Source organism: Eptatretus burgeri, chromosome 4 (genome assembly GCF_056783735.1).
Source record: "Eptatretus burgeri isolate ZD-2024b chromosome 4, Ebu_testis_v1, whole genome shotgun sequence".
NCBI lineage: Eukaryota > Metazoa > Chordata > Myxini > Myxiniformes > Myxinidae > Eptatretus > Eptatretus burgeri.
This window is the reverse complement of record NC_140964.1, coordinates 94,724,855-94,749,854: the sequence shown is the minus strand read 5'-3', so window position 1 is coordinate 94,749,854 and position 25,000 is coordinate 94,724,855. Positions and strand designations below refer to the sequence as shown.

General features: G+C 43.5%; 1 protein-coding gene across 1 annotated transcript in view; it reads right to left on the bottom strand.

The window, feature by feature from the left end:
* LOC147028706 (ephrin type-A receptor 4-like) overlaps nt 1-20,884 on the bottom strand; it is a 137,678-nt gene extending 116,794 nt beyond the window's left edge. The window contains exons 1-2 of the mRNA XM_085879376.1: nt 20,590-20,884; nt 14,499-14,563 (exon numbers count right to left, since the gene is read on the bottom strand). Of these exons, the coding sequence (XP_085735502.1) occupies nt 14,499-14,563; nt 20,590-20,869 (345 nt within the window). The 5' untranslated portion in view covers nt 20,870-20,884. The remainder of the gene's footprint in view (nt 1-14,498; nt 14,564-20,589) is intronic.
* Between the last annotated feature and the right edge of the window lie 4,116 nt (nt 20,885-25,000).

Here is a 25,000-nt window from a genome sequence, read left to right as displayed (position 1 = left end):
GACAGAGACAGAGAGAGAGAGAGAGAGAGAGAGAGAGAGAACGCATGATAGAACTTTAAATCACAACCATATTCTGTATGAAAGATTCACAAGAATGTGAGTGAACGCATCTCAGCTCGCATGTGCAATCCTCCAAGATCAATGGTATCTTCTGGATACCAAGCTTTAATGGCGCGGAGTGCTCAGCTTTCTTAACTCAATCCCAATACACTGTTTATCAAAATAAAGACTGGTGCAACGCAATACCACAATGTGCACTTGCTATAGTCTGGGGATTAAACTGCTTCTACCAACTACTTTCCATAATTTTTGAGATAGTCAATTATTTTTTTGCTGCAGGGTCAACGGCTCATGGAGGAGCTGCAATGGAAATCACTCACACATGTAGACAAAACTGGATTTGACTTCAAACAAACACAGCCGCTGAACTCGGGGAAAGTGACATAACTTCTGGGGGTACCGATGATGCCATCTCTGTGATGTCGCTTTACTCTCAGCACTCAGTGGGGAGATTAAGAATAAATTTTCTGCCCCTCCCTCCCCCCCAATCCCTCCCCAATGGATGCCAACCTATCTGGTCTGTCTGTGTTCTGTCTTCTAAATACTGAGCATCAAAAAAGGAAGCACCATGTTCCATTTTTAGTCTTTTTTGGGTTTTTATTTATTTCTATATTGATGTAGATTCCTATGGAGAAGTTTGCATACATATAATCTGCAGATCAAAGACACTATTAGACATCAGTATATATCTACCATATATGAATTACAAGGACGTTAGCAGACAATTCATAAACACACATGGTATACGGGGTTCAAATGCTGGTTCCCGGCATTATGAGAGAGAGGTTCAGATGGGAACAACAGCAGGTTAACATTTGTTCAAAAGTCAGAGTTGCTGCGTTAATCAAGTTTTGTTGCACTGTAAAGTTTGTATTTTCTGCTTAGAGCATCACAAAATCTGAGTAATATTGAATGACACTCCATCTTTGGGTGACAAAGAAATACTGAGCATTCAATAAGGATTCATACTCCTGGAATGAATTTGATGAATACAATCATTTGCAACGTTGGTAAAGCATTGATTTTCAACATTTCTACAGAGACCTCTGCAACAGTGCAATATGAAACCTAGCAAAGTTCCATGTTTGAGTATAAATAATATGGAAAACTACACTATAAAAGTGATCAACCTTTTGAAAAAAAACAGTTCATCTGCATCGCTGAAATAGCTAATTGCCATGGTTGCAAGCTGCTGAAGAACTAACAGCTCTATGGTATTAACTGCCATGGTTACAAGCTGATGGTGAACTCGAAGCTCCATGGTATTAACTGCTATGGTTACAGGCCGATGATGAATAAGAAGTTCCAACACAACTAAATGCCATGCTTACAGAATGCTGGTCAACAAGTAGTTCCATGGTACTAACTACCATAGTTGCAGGCGGCTAGTTAACTAGCAGCTCCATGTTACTCACTGCCATAGTTACGGGACGCTGGTGAACAAGCAGCTCCGTGGTGTTCACTGCCATGGTTATGGGGATTGGTGAAAAAGCAGCTCCACAGTACTTTTGGGGTCAACATAATTAATGTAATCCAGAAACCTTATGTCCAGATTTATCCCATTAATATTTTAAGTCTGTAATAAAACTATATTCTTGCATTCATGTTCCAAATTCATCGTTTTTTTTGTTGTTGGAAAACAGGTTTTCAGCATTTTCTAAAGAGTCAAAGATATTTGAGACATTTCAAATTTGAACGATCAATATTGAAATCGAATATGTCAGTGTTGAATTACCTCCTCATTAAAGATCAGGCGGACCTGTGGATTGCTGACAAACAGTGTGCTTTTGCATTGCCACTCAGCACAACTGCAAATATAGTCACGTCCGAGTATCTGTTAAGATTGAATTACTCAGAGCCAGGACCTTACGACCCGAGAAATGGTCGAAGCGGTCTTTTAAAGCACTGCATTCAATAGTTCCTCTTCTTTACCATTCCTCAAGGTGACCCAAATGAGCCGAAATGACGGAAAGCAGATGGCTGAAACATGCTCTTACGTTTTAAAGGGTTGATTTTTATCATGAAAAGCACAAGGAAGCGGGTCGGCAAGACGTTATAATAACGGAGCAAACCAAGCGAGTCAAAAACACACAAAAAGGATAATGGGATACACAAACTTATAAACAATGAGGAGAAATAAAAGCTCAACTCCGAACCACTAGGCACCACAGATCTCACTTTCACAGCAACACAATAATTCAGGCGGGACTTCCCATTTCTCTGATGCACAGGGTGGGCGCAGGACTCGATGGTCTCCGCTTTGCAGAACAGGAGGGAGATGGGAACCAGTGACAAGCAGGGCCAGTGACGTGTAGGCCTTCAACTAGGCCATCATGGTCCCCTTTTGTCCTTTTTCTGTAGAAGCCTCCTGGCCCTCCAAAACCACAGGGTGATCCCAGCTTGGGTCAATTCCCCACAAGGCTTCTCCTCCAAGCGACGTCTCCGACCTCCTTGCACACGAGCCTCTCCTTTCTCTCCAGCGTCTCTTAAACTGTAATGTGGAATCAAGAGCCTCTCCTTGTCCTCTTTTGTGGTCGTGGACTCCCCGGTAGACTCTCCAGTCTCGACAAAGTTCTCCTCTTGAACCTCCTTCTCCTGCACTCACGTGCACCCTAATCTCTCTTGCACGTTCACTCTCCTCATGGACTCTCTCGCCCCCATGAGCCTCTCTTTGTACCCTCACAGTGGACCCCACTGGTCGACTCTCTGGTCTCCACACTCGTGCATGGCGTTCTTCTTTCGCCAACTCACAGTGGACCCAGTCCTCTTCTTCCTCCGAGAAGGAGTTTTTCTCCCTGGTCCCGCCCATGAGGGCGGCCCCTAAAAATATATATCAACATCTTTTCTTCTGGACTCTGCAGCTCACTGTGCCACCATGGCTGGCACACACTGGCCAGATAGATGATAATTCGCCTTTGGCACACACGACATGTGTGCTTCTGCAATGGGAAGTCCACACCTAGCCCCCACCTCCAAGAGGTTTTTACATATACATAATTAATCTGTACCCTGTCTATAAATTACATACGCTGCGTCCTCAGCATCACTTGCAACAAACGACTTAATCTGATATTTCCCTGTTACATGGCAATCTAATCTAATCAAAACACACGCAACATGTTACACTTATCACAGTCTAACTATGGATCCACCCCCCCCCCTTCCACATAACAATATTTTCAGTGTGTTTAATGGCAATTGTTCAAAAGGCTTGGACAATCACATCATCAGAACAGGTCTTTCTGTCATCATCTGATGAGTTTATGCCTTTGTTCCATTTAAATAACCTGTCTGTCATTATGAGAGAAACATTGATCTTATCAGCACTATTTCTCCTGCAAGCCTGGTGATTGCTCCAGCTATAACACGTCCCCTCCCACAGTAGAAAAAAACTTTTAACCATGTGGCACACAATGGTCTGCTCTTGAGAAGAGTATGGTGACATCATTCAATATGAGATAGTTCTTGAAACTGCTTTTCCGAGTCAATGACTTGACCGGCAGAACCAAGATGGCAGGTTGTTACAAGAGGCAGAATATGCCACAACTGAGAGAACTGAGGCAAAGAATAGAGAAAGCAGACTCCACATGCCAAGCAGAGAACAAAGACTCCATTAGGCCATTACTGTCTCAAAAGCAGCCTTCATGCTTCGAACGTGTTTGTTTGCTTGTTTAATAACAATTTGTTTGTTTGATAATTTATTTGTTTACCTGCTGATTTATACTTCCCATCAACTGCAAGATCCATGCACCTGCAATGTGTTTGAACACATATGAACAGACCAAGAACCCCGCCAGGGTATAGATCGTAAAAAAACACAATGGGTCGAACACTCATGCTGTGATTACACATTTTTGCTTCGCCTAATATTCCCAACCCCATGAGGTTGCTTTATCACATTCAGCAAGAAACTGCATGGAGAGCTCGCAACAAGGCCAGGCAAAGAGACTGAGAATTAAAAAAAAAAAATTATTATAGCAATTTCAAACTCTGCATTATCAATTTAGCAGACTGAAGTCAATCCAAATCTTTACAGATGCTGCGATTCATCCACAACATGCCCTTGAGAAACAACAGCACAAGATCTATCTCATATCGTGATGTTGAGTAAAAGTGGCTGAGAAGAATCAGAAGCTCAAAGACTCAAATTCCAGCAGCATAAAAAAAAAACATGACATCATTTTCCACGTACAAAGCACTCGTTACTGATTTCAGTGGGTTTTTTTGCCTTCTGTTATATTCACATTCCATATTTTACAGTAAGCAAAACAAACCTGGAGCATTTCCCTGAAGGTACTATTTTGAGATTCATCAGCCAAAAGAGATTCAAAATATCTGAAGCATTCTAAAGGTCCTTCTGCTGCAATACATAATACACAAGGTTGTGGTCTGCAAGACACACCCATTAAAGTGGCAAACACCTGCTTGGAGCCCTGCACATAAGACATTGCAGCTTCACTTCAATAAGGACTGTAAGAGTTTTTGTTGGCACTATTTGTGGCCTCCGTTCTCACTCGCATACTTAATACAGTACCTTAAACAGCATCTCAAATTTCACATCTTTCATCGCTTCCAATTTCAGTATGTTTCCTGAGTCTCATCAATGTTCTCACATATTTTGATTCAACATTGTAATCAAAAGAACAAACTTTTCCTAAAATAATTTGGTAATCATGAGAGAAATATAACTCAATATGTCTGGAATATGGGAAAGAGTTGCTCTGTCAGCACCTCAGGATCCATCTCCGGATTTAACACATCACTTCATCGATTGGTATTGCACCAAAAGGTAAGTTTTAAGACTGCAATATATTGGTGGCAGGGCAATTATGTTTGGCAGGAATGTTGTCCAAGGTTCATAGTGAAAATCATTACGTTGTACAAAATCCCAATTAGAGGTCTTTGGTAATTTTTGGTAATTTGGTATCATCAAATCATTGTCTTTGGTAATTTTTGGATTTCTCTCTTCTCTCTTCTCTCTTATCTGGTCTCTCGATCTTCTCTCGCTCGCTGATCAATTTCTCTCTGATTTCCGTCTCTTTATTATGATATTTGGACATAACTAATGTTGCTGACCAACTCTGCAGAGAGGTTCCAGAATTGCATGAAAGGTCAAAACCTTGATGACAGACATTTCTCAGCTGAGGATTTCGATGGGCATTGAATGAGACAGTCATGAATTATGTCATCGCATTATTAATGTACTTCTCGATAGTTGTAATCTCAACTCACACTTACGTCGTTTTAAAAGCCATATCTTTTATTACTGAGCGTTTTCAGAACTTACAACACTGATAAAGACACTGGAATACATCACTAAAGTACAAAATCAGGAGATTGCTAAATCACCAAAGAACTACTATACTTTGTTTCGCACATAAACAAATATCCTGTCCTGTAGATAGGCTAAGAGGCGTTGTAAAATTGTTACCTTAGAAGTTAAATTAGATGATATTCGTCGAATATATGCTGGCATTACTGGATTGCCGGGTTATTAAATTTGCCTGTGATCAATAAATACTCGCACGTTCATTGAAGAAGGAGGCAAAAGAAGATGTACCACCACCTTCGACCACATCTGGAAGAGGTTTATTTGGTTTTAAATATATCTGTTTTTATTTTATCTATATGTATTTGTACTTGAATATAACTGCCATTAAACAAAAAAGGTAATATCATATGTGATTAAAACTTTGAAATTGATCACATGGCTTTTTACGTCACAAAAATTAACAATGTTCATGAATTAACAATTAACAAATACCTGCATCCCTTGCTTGTCCGTCTCCATCTACCTTCTCCCATTGCCTTCTCCCTCCACCCTGCGAATTGGCCTTTCCCCTTTCTCCTGCTGTTCCCTTTGTTATGTTGTCGCCTGGTCTGTTCTGTGTCTGAGCTCTTCCACAAGCCTAGACCATTTATTTAAAAAAATAAATGTGTGTGCTTGCCAGGCAAAATATGGTTGCAGTATATCCCAAAAATAATTTTCAGGTGTACAGTGTGGGAGTGCCAATTCTAGGATTTCCAGGTGTACAGCGTGGGAGTGCCATTTCTAGTGTGGGAATTGTGTGTGTGTGTGTTTATAAATATATATATATATATATATATATATATATATATATATATATATATATATATATATATATATATATATATATATATATATATATATATATATATATATATGTGTGTGTATAGTCAGGAGTTAATGAATGTGATGACTGAAAGACCTGGACAAATGCCGTGATAATACCATCAAGACGACATAATGACTGCAAACCCAGAATGGCCTCAAGCAGTGCAAGAATGTCAAATTCAAATTCTGACACCAAACAGATGAAAAGCGAAGCTACCGACTAGTTTCCCCCTTATTGGGGCTCCTCAGGGTAACACATCGCTGTTTCATACACTTAGTGGCTTTGAAGACTTTTGGCTTATATCCCTGTTAATGATGCACCACGAACTACATTCATCTGCTTGGTGACAGCATTTGACTTTGCCATTCTTTAAGCCGACTATTTAAAGCACTCTGTCAGGAATATTGTGCCAAATATCGAGTAGTACATTTCACGGTTATATCGGGTTAGATGGGTTCCTCTTGGTCTACTCTGCTTTCAGGTAATCCAATAAGGCCTTGATAGGACTCATTTCCAGACTCTGGGGTGTCCATTCTCACACTTTGAACACACAAGACTCTCTAAATTTATTCTCCAAATACCGTTTTACAAAATTGGAAGTGTGTTTTGGATCGTTATCTTGTTGGAGAATGAATCCTCTTCCGATTAAACAATTTTCATTTGGAACTGCATGGTGAAGCAGTATCTGCTTGTACTTTATATATTAAAGGTAACTGATATTAAATTGACTTTCACAGAAATATGAATTATTATCTTCCTGTATTATGTACTTCTTACTTCCCATAAATGTTTAGCACGAATAGCACCATAAAAGTGAAAATATCCCAAACTTTTGCACAGTACCATACTGTATATCCTAGATGCTACGATATTAAATAAGGCAATTCTCTGTGGGTATGTGTATGTATACATCTGAAAAATCACACAAAAAACACAGGGAGGCCCAACCTTCACCAAATTTTGCATATATGTGGGGGGTACCCAGGGTCAGATCAGGGACACAGGCCCCACTCATGGGTGGGAGGTGGGGGGGGGCAGCTTATGATTTTCACCTGTACAAGTGTCATGGTACAAGTGCTTTAGTGACCCCTGCTGGGGAGATGGGGGATAACTATTCAAGGTACAAAATACATTGTCTCCACCTCCCCCAATATTCCCCACCCTCCACCCCAACCCGCCCCCCAGGCTGCTCCCGGAGGGAGCGAGTGGTGTGTGTGTGTGTGTGTGTGTGTGTGTGTGTGTGTGTGTGTGTGTGTGTGTGTGTGTGTGTGTGTGTGTGTGTGTGTGTGTGTGTGTGTGTGTGTGTGTGTGTGTGTGTGTGTGTGTGTGTGTTTTTAAAAGAGACTCGGCGAGCTAAACATTTGCATAAGCTCTGCCTAATAGACATGAGCTCTGCAGACCTTTAGTTCTGTGTAGGATTATACTGCAGCCAATACCAGGAAGAGAATCACATTCTCAATTTTATAGACCATTTCACCGCAGGGAAGGAACATCCCTGGACATGTGTTGCAGACTCATTGGCCTTCATCAGCATGAAACAGAAGCTTATCCTTGAGGAGTGAGCTTGGGGAAAGCACAGCAATGAGCTTTGGGAAAGTGATATCACTTGCTGGACCACTCTGGGTACCACCATCTTCCAGACCTTACTTTTCTCTCAAACCTCAGCAAGACAATTGCCTACCCCATGAATGCCAACCCACAGGGTTTGTCCATGCTCTATCATTTAAATTACTAGTACGTGGCCGTACGTGCAAAAAAAAAAAAAAAAATTTTAAACTGCGTGCCAGAAACAACCACCCAGGCTGTTCCTTCGCTCTCGCATGCCCGTACATGTGTGGCCATAAGTGCGTGGCCGTACGTGCAAAAAAAAAAAAGTTTCAAACCGCATGCCAGAAACAACAACCACACAGGCCGTTCCTTCGGTCTCGCGTGCCCGTACGTGGGAAAAAAAACTTTCAAGCAACCGCACAGGCCATTCCTTCGCTCTCACGTGTCCATATGTGCGTGGCCGTACGTGCAAAAAAAAAACTTTCAACAACCACACAGGCCGTTCCTTTGCTTTCGTAAACAACGACTGGATTGGGGCATTGTGTTTATCTATAAATGTGCAGAAGAAATCGAGAAATTATTAGAACACAAGTCTGAAGACACGATGGTTCATGAGCGGTATTTGACGATGTAGATTGTTTCAGAAGTCAAGGATGAGACAATGTGATAATATTTGACCAAGTTATAAAAATGATCAACATGATGTGCTACGAGTGACAGGTTATTAGCTGCAAAATGTCGAAAACCCGGTTTCGTTCAACAACTTTCAAAATTTGACCTTTGTATAACCTTTAAAGGTCACAAAACAATGTTGTGGACATTAAAATAAGGAAACAGGATACGTGCTATAGCTTATTGGAGTTAGTTCGTCGAAGAAGGTCGAAAACCCGGTTCGATTCCCACAACTTTGAAAATTTGACCTTTGTGACCTTTAAAGGTCAAAGGTCAAGGATTATGACCTTTGGTCAAAACTTCCTCTGGAACATTCCAGGAACAATATAACGTCATATAGGCTATATGGCATTTCACACTCCTCGGATTATCTATACTTTGAGGAAATCAGCGTAAAAAGAAACTTCAAGGGGGCGCCACGGGCAAGGTGTTCGAGGTAGAGCAAAATGGTTTCAAGACTTTAGGTGGGGAATGACCTTAAGATTATGCATAAAAAAATATTGTCATCCTCGCTCTCAAAGTTTGGGCGTTCGTATGATTTTTATGTCAAAATTCAAATTTTTCTAAGTTCGTGATCTTGTGACCTTGACCTTGTGACCTTGACCTTGGGAGGAAAATGAAAAATTGAGCTCTGTGGGGCTATGCAGGTGCCATTGGGCTAACCAAATACTGAAACCCCTGCCAGATTCGACAAACCCCCTAGGAGAAGATGCAAATTGAAGTTGGCTACCCCCTAAAAACACAATTCGCAATTTTCTAAGTTTGTGACCTTGTGGCCTTGACCTTGGGACGAAAATGAAAAATCGAGCTCTGTGGGGCTATGCAGGTACCATTGGGCTAACCAAATACCGAAACCCCTGCCAGATTCGACAAACCCCTCGGAGAAGAAATGTTTTTTATGTCAAAATTCGCAATTTTCCAAGTTTGTGACCTTGTGACCTTGACCATGGGACGAAAATGAAAAATCGAGCTCCGTGTGGCTATGCAGGTGCCATTGGGCTAACCAAATACCGTAACCCCTGTCAGATTCGACAAACCCCCTCGGAGAAGAAGCAAATTGAAATCGGCTACCCCCTAAAAACATGTTTTTTGGGCGTGGCTCCACCCATAATGGTGCCATAATTTGGGCGTGGCTCCACCCATGCCAATTTTCAGGAAAACACAACTAGATCGTGATATAAACCTCCCACCAAAATTTTGTCAGGATCGGATCAAAACCCACGGAGGTATGCTCAGGACAGACAGACAACAATAACGAATATAGTGGTCACTTATTTTTTTCGTGAAAATATTTTTTCGTGAACCAACAGTAAGTCATCACTATTCGGAAATCTGTACGTTGTAACCCGTAATGGGGAACGCGCTCTTTCCCCATCGGCCATGCCTACGCAGCAACGTGTCCTGTCATTAGTAACTAAATGGCACCCTTTCCCCATTGGCCACGCCTACGCAGCAACGTGTCCTGTCATTGGTTTGGTAAATAAATGGCCAGAACTTGGGAACCACTTGTCCGATTAATATCAAACCTTGAAAAGGCACATCTCATGACCCAGCAATATACCTGGCAAGTTTCAATTAGATCGGACCAGTGGTTGTCAAGAAACAGCGGTTACAGACACACACACACACACACACACACACACACACACACACACACACACACACACACACACACACACACAAACACAGATTGCTGGAATTATAGATGGATGAGCATCAAGTAAGAAAGTAGCATGTACCATCTTTAACGTTTTTGATATGACTCGGCCAGGGTCGGGTGTGGACCACTGACCTCCCATACTTGTGACCGCTGGCCAGAAACATGATGCCACTGAGTCTGACCACACCTTTCATTTTATGAAAAAAATCCCCCCTTGTAAAAGCATTGATATATATGTATATGTATGTATGTATGTATGTATGTTTGTCTTTCGTTCATATTCTCGAAGAAGCATCTTCTTTACTCAAGTTATTTAACATTTGTAGATCATTGTCAAAACAGGTTTTTGAAATGATTACACTTTGCTGTGTCAGCATTTAAAATTGATCTCCAGAGAAGTAAACCAGACTCCCCCCCAGATCAAAGACCAATTTGAGACGAGTGTGTTAAAGTATTATTTTCAGGTCGGTACACTTTTCGGAATCAATGGCAGTTTTCAACAATCTTTGAGGTCGATATTTATCTTGGTTCAGCTGGAGTTGAATGGGATTAGAAATGCAAACTTATGCATTGAACCCATTTTTCTCAGAACTCACACTTGACTTCTCAGCAAGTCAATATCTGTTATCATTTCTCCAAACTACCACTATAATTATGAGCCGAAATAATCAACAGTCTTTTTACTTGCAGGAATGCACTTTCATGAGGCATTGAGGTCCAGATGATGATGATAATAATAATAAATGATAAAAGAACAAGGTCTATTAATTTCAGTAAGTTTTATTGATCATTAGCAGGGGTACCTGGCATTGCCCACAGCTATTCTAATCATGTTGGCATTTTTAATAAATAAAAAAAATTGTATTTTTTGGTGGGGGCCGAAAACACTTCCCTACACCCACTAAGCAATGGGGCCGGGGATCATTTAATATTTACCTTTAACATAGCTACAAAGGCTGAGGCACGATAGAGGGATTTTTTTTAATCGAATTTTACTTTTTCTAAAGCACTCCCTAGCACTCACTGATGAACCTCTGAAAGTTTGACGAAGATCGGTTCAGCCATCTCTGAGAAAAATTGTGACGCACACACACACGCACACGACTCTCTTATAGTGTAGATACTGACATTATGTCAAATATACTGTAGTACATACTGTATGTGCGGAAGTTCAAAGTTTTTCTCAGAACAAAATACAATCGTACAAGAAAAATGAATGTTTCTATTATTTCTCAGTTTGTGAGTGTCGGAAGGCAATGGCACTCCACCCAGTATAACCCTTGCCAAGAAATTGCTTCGGCAACACCAACAACTAGCTTTTTATGAGTAGTAGTAAGAAACATATTTCCTTCCAGATTGTCTATTCTGATATATTGAAAAAAAGGAAACTTTGGTGTTTCTTGGATTATTGTATCTCATTCCAATAATGTTTTGAATGCCCCCTCAGCCTTCCATACCTTTATACGAAAAGAAGGATCTCTCATTCTCATTACGTCTACTTATATTTCCTTTATAGCAGCCTCCTTTCAATACTTGTGATAAGAAAATGAAACATATTCAAAAGTATAAACAATATAACTGCTTTATTTGACGTAGGCCTGCACCCAACCTGTGTTCTCCCTCCCTCTGTGCCAGGCTCCACATCAAAGTCATATGTCCATAGAGCAAAGAACGAACGCAGCGTCATGCTCACTGAACACGGACAGATGGCTGTGGCCTTTCATTTCACCTTCTTAACATGCAGCTAGGCAGTGTAAGAACATGAATGCAAGTTCTCACATCAACATACACTTGATAATGATCACAGGACTTGTTCTGCAGATCAGTGCCATGACAAACAACGAGCTGCATTATTGATATGTGGAAAATTACTGTATTCCAGATTGTCCTTTTCTTTTACAGAATGCAGTCATTGCCCACACCCCCAACACCCTCGTCAGTGCTGCCATAAAATGGGACTGATGGTTCAGCTCATCAAAGATGTGAGAGTCTCAAAAGGATGCCTGTGATCTTGAGGTTACATAACTGCACTTTGCATGTCGAGTGTGTGGTAGTGAAACAGAGTGTTGCCAATTCAGTTCCCACGATTGGCTGACCACAATGAGCAAAACATTTTCCAGCCAAAGGATCACCGCAACTCAGACAGATTCCCATTATCTTAGAGCCTCCTCATGTACGGAAACCTTTCGATCTATAGAGCATATAAAGTTGGAATACAATTCAAACAAAACAGGTGTGTTCATCATTTCTTGACTGCTATCTAAATTCTCGTTTGCGACCTCAAAATAAACCCAGATATTTTCGTTTGAAATGTATTTTAAAACTCATGCCCAAGTTTTATATCATCAGTTAACTTTCATGAAAGAGGAAAAACAAAATTCATTCCCAATAACGAGCATGCAAGAAAACTATCCGTCAATGGCTTGTGGAAAGCAAATTCTAACATCACTTTTATGTTTCTATAGTGCTGTTCGTTTTATTTATGTTAAAAGTAAAAATAAAATACCAAAAATGCTGTTCAACGCAAAGAAGAATATTGCACAATACATAATGCTGATGCGTGCACAGTACACTACTTTAACCGAGTGTAACCCATGCCCGTATAAACCGGTGACTGCGTAAGACTAAACGTTTGACTGTAATTTGATTGTAGTTTATAATTTTGTGCAAATAATAGAATATAAAGGAAAATAAAATCATATTACAACAACAATAACAATGTGAAGTATTACATGTAATGGAGCCCCTTGTGGCCATATCAGTGGTTGCACAGCAGGAAGTTTTAATGAGGCAAGTTAGGGACTAATAATCAACATAATGAACCTATGACTCTAAAACATATATTGAAAGACTGGTTGGGGTAACACTGGGAATAAAGGGAAAATGCCGACATGTGTTAAAAACACCATGGGATCGCCAACATTTGCAAATGCATGTAAAAGGGACAGCCGGCTTGACATCCCCACTAAAAGGACTATGTGAGATAATTTAGCATTCCTAGCTGGCACTGCATCAAACAACACTTCAGTTGGATCTGAATATTTTGCAGATTGAACCCATAAAAAGAATGCTCAGAATAAAACACAATATGAATGAGCTTCACTGCCACATTCAAAACTAGAAGGGCACTCGGTAGAGCGCATACCTCCGCCACATAATGCCTGCTCCACGAGAACATATCGGGCCCAATACATTTTTGAAATATCATGCGATATATCGTTTTTAGCCCTATCTCTCAATGGTGAAGAATCACTTTAGAAATTAAATAATTCTCATATCCAGATTCGGATCTTAACCAAAATCAAATTGATTCGTCGTGGTCACACACACACACACACACACACACACACACACACACACACACACACACACACACACACACAACCTGTCCACCAAATTTAATCTGAATCCATCCACAAGTTTTTGAGATATCGTGCTATATATCATTTTTGGCCACATCTCTCAATGGTGAAGAATCACTAAAAAATTCTCGTAATTGGATCCGGATCCGGATCTTCACCAAAATCGAATCAGTTCGTCCTTGTCACACATCCGGTCCACAAAATTTCATCTGGATCCGTCCACAACTTTTTGAGATATCCTGCAGACAGACAGACAGACAGACAGACAGACAGACAAATAGACAGAGAGGGGTGAAAACATAACCTCCTTCACCTTCGGTGGCAGAGGTAACTAGAGGGGGAGCACTCGGTAGAGCGCAAAACCTCTGCCGCCAATACTGCTAGGTCACTCCAGTGAACCTGATATCCTATTCATTCAATTTGACGTCAACAGTGCTCACAGAGTTATAGTTTGCAACTTTCCCTTTTACATACTCAATTCATTCGTCATAACTAGATTCCTTGAGACAGAAATTGATTTTACGTGGGTATATCCACCTGAAGTTCCAAAATCAGCCGCAATTATAATTTTGGCATGTTTTTTGTTGGAAATCACTTATAACATGTAGAAATGCAAACAAAAAAATATTAAAATATTTTTTCAAAATGGCCGCCATAGCAGCCATATTGGATTTTGGACCAAGTCCAAAATCTAATGGCATGATCCTTGGACCATACCTAATCCCCCAACCAAGTTTCGTCAAAATCCGTCAAGTTTTTCCGTAATACTGTTCACAAACAAACAAACAAACAAACACAAAGGGGGTGAAAACAGTAACCTCCGATCTTCGATGGCGGAGGTTAATGACGATAATGATAATAATAAGTAATCAGAAATAATAATAATTATAAAAGTAATCACCATCATCATAATTATCATCTTAACAATTGCTGTCTGAGAAACTAAGCACGGACGTAGAAGCCTCCAAACAGCAAGGTCCTTGATTGGCTGTAGGGCTACTGCAAGCAGGTGATTGCCTTGCACCCCCTCTCGTGTGACTGTTGAACTGAGCTGCTTACCCCTTCCGAAGGAGAGGCCACCCAACCAAGGCCCTCCTGGGCTGTTTTTGAGTCGAGCAGGTTCACTGCAAGGCAAGAACAAATGTGCCGTGACTTTGATGACTCATGATATATGAATAGCTTTTCATCATAAAAGTTTATTGGTTATAACATCGTTTCATTATTCTGACATTCTTACGATCACAATGACGAGTTGGTAATAAGAACAAAAACATTATTGTGAAATTCCTCAATTTTGCGACATTTCTATTCGGCAGTTTTGCGTCAGACTCACATCCAATCTCAAGTCCACGTATTACACGTCATCGCAAATTAATAAGGCCTAAGGAAGCTGCCCTATTGTGGAGTGAAAATTCACGGGGTGGGGGGGGGGAAAATCACTGCTTGAATCACAGTTGTTTTAGCAGTGAATTTGACATCATCTCGGTTGATCGAGGTCAACCTATCATGTAGTTTGTCCCACTATCTGGGAAAAGAGAGTGCAGCTAGGCTGATAAAGGCATTGTGAGGCGATCCTGTAAAGACATGAGTTCCCCCATGTTGTTATTGCGAATAAATACAGCTATATAAACAAACAAAAAACTCCCCAGGGAAATGAAATACACCTAAGAACACTTAATCATTGGAAACAAGACCAAGAAAACTGTGAAAAGAGGAATTCAGTGGACCAGAACTGAATGTGAGATTGTGCGTGAGCGTGCGAAACAAAAACACACTTCCGCAGCGCAATCACAGGCCATAAGTTCATGAATCACGAATAACATTAGTTAAAAATACATTGCATTTTTCATGAATCGGTAAGGTGAGCGATGGTTAAAGAAAAACATATATTCACAACGAACAAAAAAGTGCCATTAAAAAGAGCATACGGAACTGCACCTCAGACTCTCACTGTTCAGTCTGTACCACCTGGACCTGACAAAAAGGTGAAAGAAACGCCAAGAGAAAAAAAAAAAAAAAAAAAAAAAAAAAGAGAAAGAAAACATCGCACATGTGATGTGGAAATAAACCATAAATGTTTAGAGAGTGGTGGGGCACGCTGGCTCCAGAGACAATTTGAAGCTTAGGAAATGCCCTTTGCTGACCTTATCCTGGACTCTTTGTCATTTAATTATAGAGAAGGCCCTGCCATGCACAGGGCCCATAGCCCAAGCTTTCTACGTCTGCTCTGTCGAACCGAGACGGGCCGAAGGGTGATCGCAAACAGCTCTTGCAGCTGCTGAGTCCCTGAGCCAGATGGATAGCGAGTGCTTCCAACAAGTCTGTACAGTCACGAGCGTGCACCTTGCGTGACACACGGACATGATGGTTTCGCACACGGACCATGTTCACTATTTTGCATCATCGTTACATGTTAGAAACCAAGACCTCGAGAAGCTGACATACTGGTTGGTTTTCAGACAAAGCCCTCGATGGGTGCCATACAGCACGATCCCAAACAGCAATATTTTTCTGTGCGTTTTTTCGGGATTTTGCACAAAAAATGTGAATTAAATTGTGATTCAATGTGATCCCCGACAAAATAAATGTCATTTCACTCTTTCAGTTGTCACAAAAACAACGTGCCGGCATCGCGTGATCCCAGCATCCTTGTTCATAATCCGTTCTCGCCAAAAATGCGACGCTCCACGACACCGTGTATGGACGGGAATGATGCCTGCGGCCACACCGGCAACATCACAAAGCATCCATTCTGCAGGTCTTCTCAACCACGATCATGAGAATGCTGGGAATGCCTCCTACACACTTGATCTGCTTGTGAATTAAAAAAAAAATAACCTGCTTCATATGCCACAAATCAAAACAACACGGATCCCGGCAGAGTCTCAGCTCAGTCAAGGCAAGGGTGGCAGTGCGACCGTGCATCGAGCTGCAGCCGATCAAATCTGTACCTTGTGTAACACTGTTCGTTCTGCTTCTCTCGGTCAGTGCTATAAATCCTCTACAGTAATTGCAACTGCGGAAAGACAAACAATTCACCTTTGTGCTGAAATTATAGGTCAACATCTCCTCGTGGTGTTCATACTTCTGCGGAACCAGCGACAGCTTGGTGTACTCAGTATCCCACGTTGACCGGAGTAATTTGAGTAGATTTACCATTTCTGAGATTTCAAAGCATCTGAAAGACCTATCCAGCCTAAATTGCAATTTGTGCGAACCTAATCAAGGGCCTACGGATGTATTTACAAGAGCAAAACGTTTCGATTCCGCACTCCATGCAGGGCCATGTTCCTCTTTGCAAACCGTGCTCGTTGAGCATTGCTTGCAGTGTGAATCACCATTCATGGTTGAAAGCATAAGCAAAACAGCTACAAAAATCAGGAAAAGAGCGGAGTCATTTCACATTCTTGTTTGGAACGGCAGGCAGCCCTACTTACATCATTTAACTTGAACCATTTATAATATCCTCTCTTTTGCCCAAAACCTAGTTTTGATTAATTGTTATGCAAATTGATCCAACCCACCATTCTTCGCCCCCTTATTGACTTTTTCAATTAATATTTCACCATTTATACATTCATCGCTTCGGCAATGACAGCTGAACTGAAAGGCCGTGCAGAGTACAATCTCTCCATCCAGGGTGTTGTTTTCCAGAATTTGGAAGACTAGAGGAAATATTTTGAGTGGAAATGCACACAATGCATGACATGCCACCTGGGGGAGGTATAGGCTAATTTAGCTCAGGGAAAAAAAAAGTATTGGTAAGAGAAATAGTAAATAATTCTTTATGAGAACAAAGTGAGTGGTGTGCGTCATCGCTCATCAGGCTGACGCGATAGTGCTGTAAAGTTTAAACGTTCACAAAAGCTGAGAGACCTCGTGGACCCTTTGAATGGCATCCTTGGCAGTGTTCCGTCCCATTTCAACCTGAAATCCTCTGCCTCCAGGGTGCATGGAGTGCGAGCACAGCCACATCAGCGCTTTCCACGAGGATTCGTGCAGCATCGTGCGCCTCGGGCAAGTCAAAGCACCCTGTTTAGAGATCCCCGATCCCATTGTTTGCACCCGCTGTGTTTGTGCACATCAGGATGCGCCTTCAAACTGTGAGAACATTTTAAGAAGAAAAAAATTCACAGGGAAACTTTTCCGGGGTGATACCGACCAGGAGTAGACATCCCCACAATGACAATGCGTCCGAGGCAATGCCGACCCTAGAGACGTCACCACACTGACAATGCGTCTCAAGCAATGCAGACCACAAGGTAACGTCCCCGCAGCGACGACGCGTTGGAGGCAATACCAACCACAAGGAGACGTCTATACGTGGGCGACATGTCCGAAGAAATACAGACCCCTAAGAAACGTCCCCACACCGAAAATGTGTCCAAAGCAATTCCGACATCTGGGTGACATCCCCATATTGACAGTATGTTTGAAACTTGGCTTTAGCACCCAGCTGGCGAGCAGAGGCCCCGATGGCTCTTTACGCCCCCCGGAGGCCGCGACCCGGCGAGACTGCAACCGGAGGCGCTTATTAGGCTGTGGAGCGCAGAGGCGTGGAGGTCAAAAGCTCCCTGGCAGCAGGGACACTCCGCTCGATGACCCCGAGCGGCTCCAAGTGATACCGAAAAATAAGACGTGCCGTTTTCTCCGCACCCATGATGTGTTTTACATCCTCTGCTGGCTGTGACCTGCTGATTGTAAATGACCGGGGAGTTTGTTTTTTTTCCACCTCCGAGATTTTTGTTCAAAAAGAGTGTTCAGCCGAAAGGGTGATGTTTTTATGGTCCATCACATCGTTCTGCTGGAACAAGCACAAGAGGGCACCATGCGGAGACCGGAATGCGATCGAGCATCTGCTTCGGAGCCATCTACCGGCGAGTTGAATGCGAGAAATGAGTACAAAGAACGTTGAGCGGAGCAATACTTGGAGGACTCTCTGGCCTGGGAAGACTATCTGGGCTGGGATACAAGAGACTGGGATGCTGGTTTAACCACTGTGGTTCACAACCTGAAGCAGAGTTAATTTGTGTTTAATGAAAATTTATTTTCATTATTACATTTTCTTCTTTTACAATCGTTGATTTTTTTTGCAGTAATCGGTGGAAGTTTGGAGTCTCTCGCTCGTGATGGCAAACCTGTGCAGAGAAAAGTCCTCTTGTCGCTTTCGCTTGGCGTGTCCGGAGCCTCGTCGCTGAACCGCGATTCGTGTCCCCGGATCTCCCAAGGCAGTTAGTGAGCTTGGTGTAGGTGGAATGAATTGTTATTTAGCTCAGTATAGGGGGTACTGACTGAATGCTGGTTAGGTCGGTGTGAGGAGGTGTGGGGTGGGAGGGGAGGGGAGAAGGGGTGTTCCTAACCTCAGTGTGGGGGGAATGGAGCAGTTAGTAAGCTCGGGTTACAGGAGTAATTGTGTTTGAGCAAGCTCTCAGTACGGGTGAATGGAGCGTTTCTGAAATTATTCTAGGGGAAAGAGTGGTACTAAAATCGGAATGAGGGTGAATGGGGGCGGTTAGTAAGTTGGCAGTATAGAGTGGAACGAGGCTAGTTAGCTCGGTTGAGTGTTTTCAAGCTCTCCGTCTCTTCAAGCTCTCAACAAGGAAAATTGAGTATTTTCAATCTCTCTGTAAGGGGTAATGGAGTGTTATTAACTCGGTATATGGGGAATGGAGTGATTAGTTAACTTGGTGAATGGGGAGACAAGTGCAAAACTCTCGTTATGGAGTAATGGAGCGTTATTAACTTGATATGGGGGAATGAAGTGATTAGTTAATTCAGTGAAGGGGGATACAGGTGCAAAACTCTCGTTATGGAGTAATGGAGCGTTATTAACTTGTTATAGGGGGAAATGGAGTGATTAGTTAATTCAGTGAAGGGGGATACGGGTGCTAGTAAACTCTCTTTATGGGGCAATGGAGTGTTATTAACTCGGTACAGAAGGGATGGAGTGATTAGTGAACTCGGTGAAGGGGAAATGGGTGCTAGTAAACTCTCGTTATGGGGTAATGGATTGGTATCAACTCGGTATAGGGGGAATGAAGTGATTAGTTAACTTAGTGAAGGGGGAGATGGGTGCTAGTAAACTCTAGTTATGGATGAATCGAGTGTTATTAACTTGGTAAATGGGGAATAGAGTGTTTAGTGAACTCGGTGAAGGGGAAATGGGTGCAAGTAAATTCTAGTTGTGTGGTAATGGAGTGTTATTAACTCGGTATAGGGGGAATGAAGTGATTAGTTAACTTAGTGAAGGGGGAGATGGGTGTTAGTAAACTCTAGTTATGGGGGAATGGAGTGTTATTAACTCGGTAAATGGGGAATGGAATGATTAGTGAACTCGGTGAAGGGGAAATGGGTGTTAGTAAACTCTAGTTATGGGGGAATGGGTGTTAGTAAACTAGTTATGGGGATATGGGTGTTAGTAAATTCTAGTTATGGGGGAATGGAGTGAATAGTGAACTCGGTGAAGGGGAAATGGGTGTTAGTAAACTCCAGTTATGGGTGAATGGAGTGTTATTAACTCGGTTTCGGGGGAATGAAGTGATTAGTTAACTTAGTGAAGAGGGAGATGGGTGTTAGTAAACTATAGTTATGGGGGAATGAAGTGATTAGTTAACTTAGTGAAGGGAGAGATGGGTGTTAGTAAACTCTAGTTATGGGGGAATGAAGTGATTAGTTAACTTAGTGAAGGGGGAGATGGGTGTTAGTAAACTCTAGTTATGGGGGAATACTGCGCACATCCCCAGGACGTCCCGATTACGAGCGGAGCGGCGTTCCGCCGTTCCCTCGGTTCATCACTAAGACCGTCTGTCTGTCCCGTCCAAACTGGTCAGACGAGACAACACGCGCCAATTCCCTCGTTAACTTTGACGGGGTTATCGAATGAACATCTTGTCTTGTTCGAGAAGGCGAGCATTTCAGGTGAAGGCTTCTCGATACATAATATACATACATACATATATATATATATATATATATATATATATATATATATATATATATATATATATATATATATATATATATATATATATATATATATATATATAAATAACCTCGTGGTGCACCGGAGTCAAAAAGTCTCGGAGTTTGTGAAAGTAAGACTTGCGCGCCTTACACTGACTCGAGGACCAAGAGCTCATCCCCGTCTCACCTTGAGTGCAGAAGGCTTGAGGACAGAGAGCAAGCAAAGTTCCGAGCACCGTAATGACCTCGACTCCCGGGAAGTCCATGGCGCTTCGCCAAAAGAGCGCGCTCTGGCTATGTCCGAGGTTCGAGCGTCGGCAGCGAGAAGAATCGCGAGCAGCAGCACGGCCAGGAGCCGCCGACGAGCGCATCGAGCGTTCCGAGCGCACGGACGCCCGTTCGCCCACCCGTTCGCCCGGTCCCGGCCGCCTGCAGGCAGCCACTGCCTCCCCCCCGTCACTCCCCATCAATCTTAACTTCAGAGGAATCGCGGCGAGCGCGTGTTGAAAGGGGCGGGGAAAGCGCAAGCAGGGGGAGAGGGCGGGGCCTAGAAGAGAGGGAGGGGCGGGGCTTCTGTGATTTGAGCGCGTTTTGAAAGGAAAGGGGGAAATGCAAGGAGAGTGAGAGAGAGGGGGCGGGGCGTGGAGGAGGGAAGGGCGGGGCGTGGAGGAGGGAAGGGCGTGGCGTGGAGGAGGGAAGGGCGTGGCGTGGAGGGAGAGAAACACGCGCATTGAAATGGTGGGGAGAGTGCGGGGAGGGACGAGAGGGTATGTTTAAGAGGCGGTGAGAACCAGTCAGTGTGAGTGCGGAGGAGATCGAGGCAAGCTGGACCTCCATTAGGGGAGCGCTTATTGGAAGGGGAGGAGGGGCGGGGCTTGGATGAGAGGAAAGTGCACCTTAAAATGGGCGGGGCATTCGCAGGGCGGGTGGAGGCGGGGCTTGGATGAGAGGAAAGTGCACCTTAAAATGGGCGGGGCATTCGCAGGGCGGGTGGAGGCGGGGCTTGGATGAGAGGGAAGGGCAGCACGTTGAAAGGGTGGGACTTGGAGTGGAGGGTGGAGGAGATGGAACTGAGAGTGTGAAGAGAGGATGGAGGGAGGAGGACGTTGGGTGTATTTAGCTGTTGAGGGAGGATCGTGAGGGTGGGAAGGAGGTAGAGACGTAGAGAGGTAGAGAGGTAGAGAGGTAGAGAGGTAGAGACGTAGAGAGGTAGAGAGGTAGAGAGGTAGAGAGGTAGAGAGGTAGAGAGGTAGAGAGGCAGAGAGGCAGAGAGGCAGAGAGGCAGAGAGGCAGAGAGGCAGAGAGGCAGAGAGGCAGAGAGGCAGAGAGGCAGAGAGGCAGAGAGGCAGAGAGAGAGACAGAGAGAGAGACAGAGACAGAGACAGAGACAGAGACAGAGACAGAGACAGAGACAGAGACAGAGACAGAGACAGAGACAGAGACAGAGACAGAGACAGAGACAGAGAGAGAGAGAGAGAGAGAGAGAGAGAGAGAGAGAGAGAGAGAGAGAGAGAGAGAGAGAGAGAGAGAGAGAGAGAGAGAGAGAGAGAGAGAGAGAGAGAGAGAGGCAGAGAGGCAGAGAGGCAGAGAGAAAGAGAGAGAGAGAGAGAGAGAGAGAGAGAGAGGTAGAGAGGTTTCGTGTATTAATCTTCCTCGGTCGCCATCCCGGGGTCGAGCGGCGTAAGTGATCCCGAACATTTAAATGTTTGTGGTTGGGGGTGGGTTTTTTTACCTGAAGTACGGCCTGATCACCAGGTAACCTTGGACGTGTCGATCAGAGGACCCGGGTTCGGTTCGCACGTGACAGTCGTGTGTAGTTACAGGATGAGTTTGAAGAGTTTGTTTGTAAAGAAGTTCTGTCACGTGTTCCTGGGTCCCCGAACGGTACCACGTGCGCCGAACGAGAACCTCTCGAGAACATTCCCGCCATAAAGAGGGAACAGTTGGCGGGAATCAATAGTTTTGCCGATGATTGTTGTGAAAACCCTCGGCGTGAGGTTTCGTTTACCTCTTTGTTCACAACTTTACCAAACACCTCGTGTGTGTGTGTGTGTGTGTGTGTGTGTGTGTGTGTGTGTGTGTGTGTGTGTGTGTGTGTGTGTGTGTGTGTGTGTGTGTTTGTGTGTTAATGAGGTGTGTACTGTCATGATCGAGGGGAGTAGGTTCTCTTTCTTTCTCTTTCTCTTTCTCTTTCTCTTTCTCTTTTTCTCCCTCTTTTTCTCCCTCTTTTTATCCCTCAACTGTGACGTCACTGCCACCCCCCATCAATTGACTCAAAAAGGATCACAGAGAGCATCTCTTCAACAAAAACGTGCAAATGGCGCCTCCACGTCCGCAAGGCCTGCTGTCACACCATGGACGAGGTTTTCGAGACAATGAGCCGATGTTCAATGTGGAACGTCACAATGAATGTTTCAGGTCACGTGACGAAGATATAAAGGTTGACGACACGCCACTCCCGAGTGTTGTCAGTGGGTTGGGGGTGGGGGGTGGAGGGGGCTTCATGCGGGGTCCGCCTGCCTTTTACAAAATATTTTCCATCCTTATCGATTCTCCGACACGCGACGGGCGTAATAAACACACATCCATCTCTATTTGTGTCTCCATCACCCTGCCTTGTATCTAACCATCAATCTCCGCGTAGAGCAGGAGATAAAGTCACGGTAATGTGTTTGAGTACCATCATCACTCGCTATCAGACATGATTCCACTTAAAGGCCAGGCTAGACCCGAGCCATAAACCAGGGGGGTGGGGGGGGGCTGTGTTTGATGCAAACACAATTTCATTCAGATTTTTACCTTCACTGCTCTCCGTCTCCACCGAGGCTTTCATCAAACATGAAGAACTCGCTAAAACCGCGTTTTCATATCAAAGGGTCATGTGACCCGACTTTCCCTGGGGGGGGGGCACGTGGGAGCCTGCGGGGCAGTTGGGGGTTGGAGGGGTCCACACGCACAGAAGAGGCAACAGTGGCATGGAAAATGGGAGTGAAGGATGGAAACGGCTCGCAAGGACATGGAGGAGCCCGCCTGGCATTGAGACATGGCAGTCGGAGATGGAATGAGGCAACGGCCCACACGGAGAAGCTGAGAGCGGTACGAGATTGTTAGGGCCCTCATCAGGTTGGGAGATAGAAAAAGATTTATCTTGCAGGAGTCTGTCTGATGGAAGAAGGGACAGGTATATTGTCCACAGGACATCATTCCTCACCGTCTCCCTCCTCTTCACACCCCGAACGTCAAGAGTCTTCATATTGTGAAAGACGCAATTCTGGTCTGTTTTTTGAGTCATAGCACCAAGATGGACATCGGGAAGGGTCGTTTAAATTTGAGTCATGTACTCTGGGTGTTTACCCCACTCCCACTCCTCCCACCGCCCCTCTCGTCAACAGCCTTCCCCAAACGAAATTCTCTCTTAAATCTTCCAGTGCAGGTGAGCAGGTCACAGTGCAGGTGAGCAGGTCGCAATGTCCAAATCCTCATCGAGGAGATCCTGAACCATTGCTGAGATATTTATTAAATCCACCTGGATGGGATCCCACACTGACCTCATGAGTGGCAGGGAACACTCTCGCCCTATTAGCACCCTTTTCGCTGAAAAGTATTTTTAAGCCGATTTGGGAGTGTGCATCATTCCGAGTGAAAAGGTCTTGCTCGTAAGTAATTAACACCTCCTTCGTGGTGGAGCATTTCCTGGCCATTTGCACGTTTCCAGTCTGACATTGGAATCCCAAAACAGCCCGGAACACAGAGCCACATATAAATTTGTGTCGTGTCACTTGGTTTCGCCATTTTGCTGGAGGTGAACCCTGCTGACAAGCTCTACCTGCAAATAGACTTCCGAGCACCTAAATAAGAGTGCGGGTGATTGTGTTGTGCCTTCGAATTCGCCATTAATAAGCTTTCAAATCATCTATCTATAATTCCAGCAATGTCTGTCTGTTGGGTGGTCGCAAGAGTACACTTATTTTCACTTTTTCTGACTGTCTGTATGTTTGTATGTAATGGACAGCGCTGGAGGCCAGAGGAGTCAACCGATTTCGATGAAACTTGACAGGTAGGTTCATACCAGGATCTAGTTATATGCTTTTGAGCACCGTTGCTATGGACACCACCGTTGTCTAGCAACGGACTTTGAAATTTTGAAAAATCCTAAAAAAATTATTTTTTCGAAAATCAAAAATTGGCTTCCAGGCTTTTATGTGCACTATAATCAACCTCTTTGTCAAAAATTTTCAGCCCGATCCGTCAAAAACTGTATGACTAGTATGCAATTATGTAATGACCACCCATGTCGCCTACCGGCTTGTCTGTCTGTCTGTCTGCGACTGCTGTTTCTCGACAACCACTGGTCTGATCTAATTGAAACTTGCCAGGTATATTTCTGGGGCCCTGTGGATGTGCCTTTTCAAGGTTTGATATTAATCGGATAAGTGGTTCCCAAGTTATGGCCATTTATTTACCAAACCAATGACAGGACACGGCGCTATGACGTCACAATTGACGTCACAATTCTTCTTTTTAAAAAAAAAAAATCTTTTTTGCACGTACGGCCACGCACATGCTAGTTCTGAAATAATTCGCAAGAGAAATGAAGT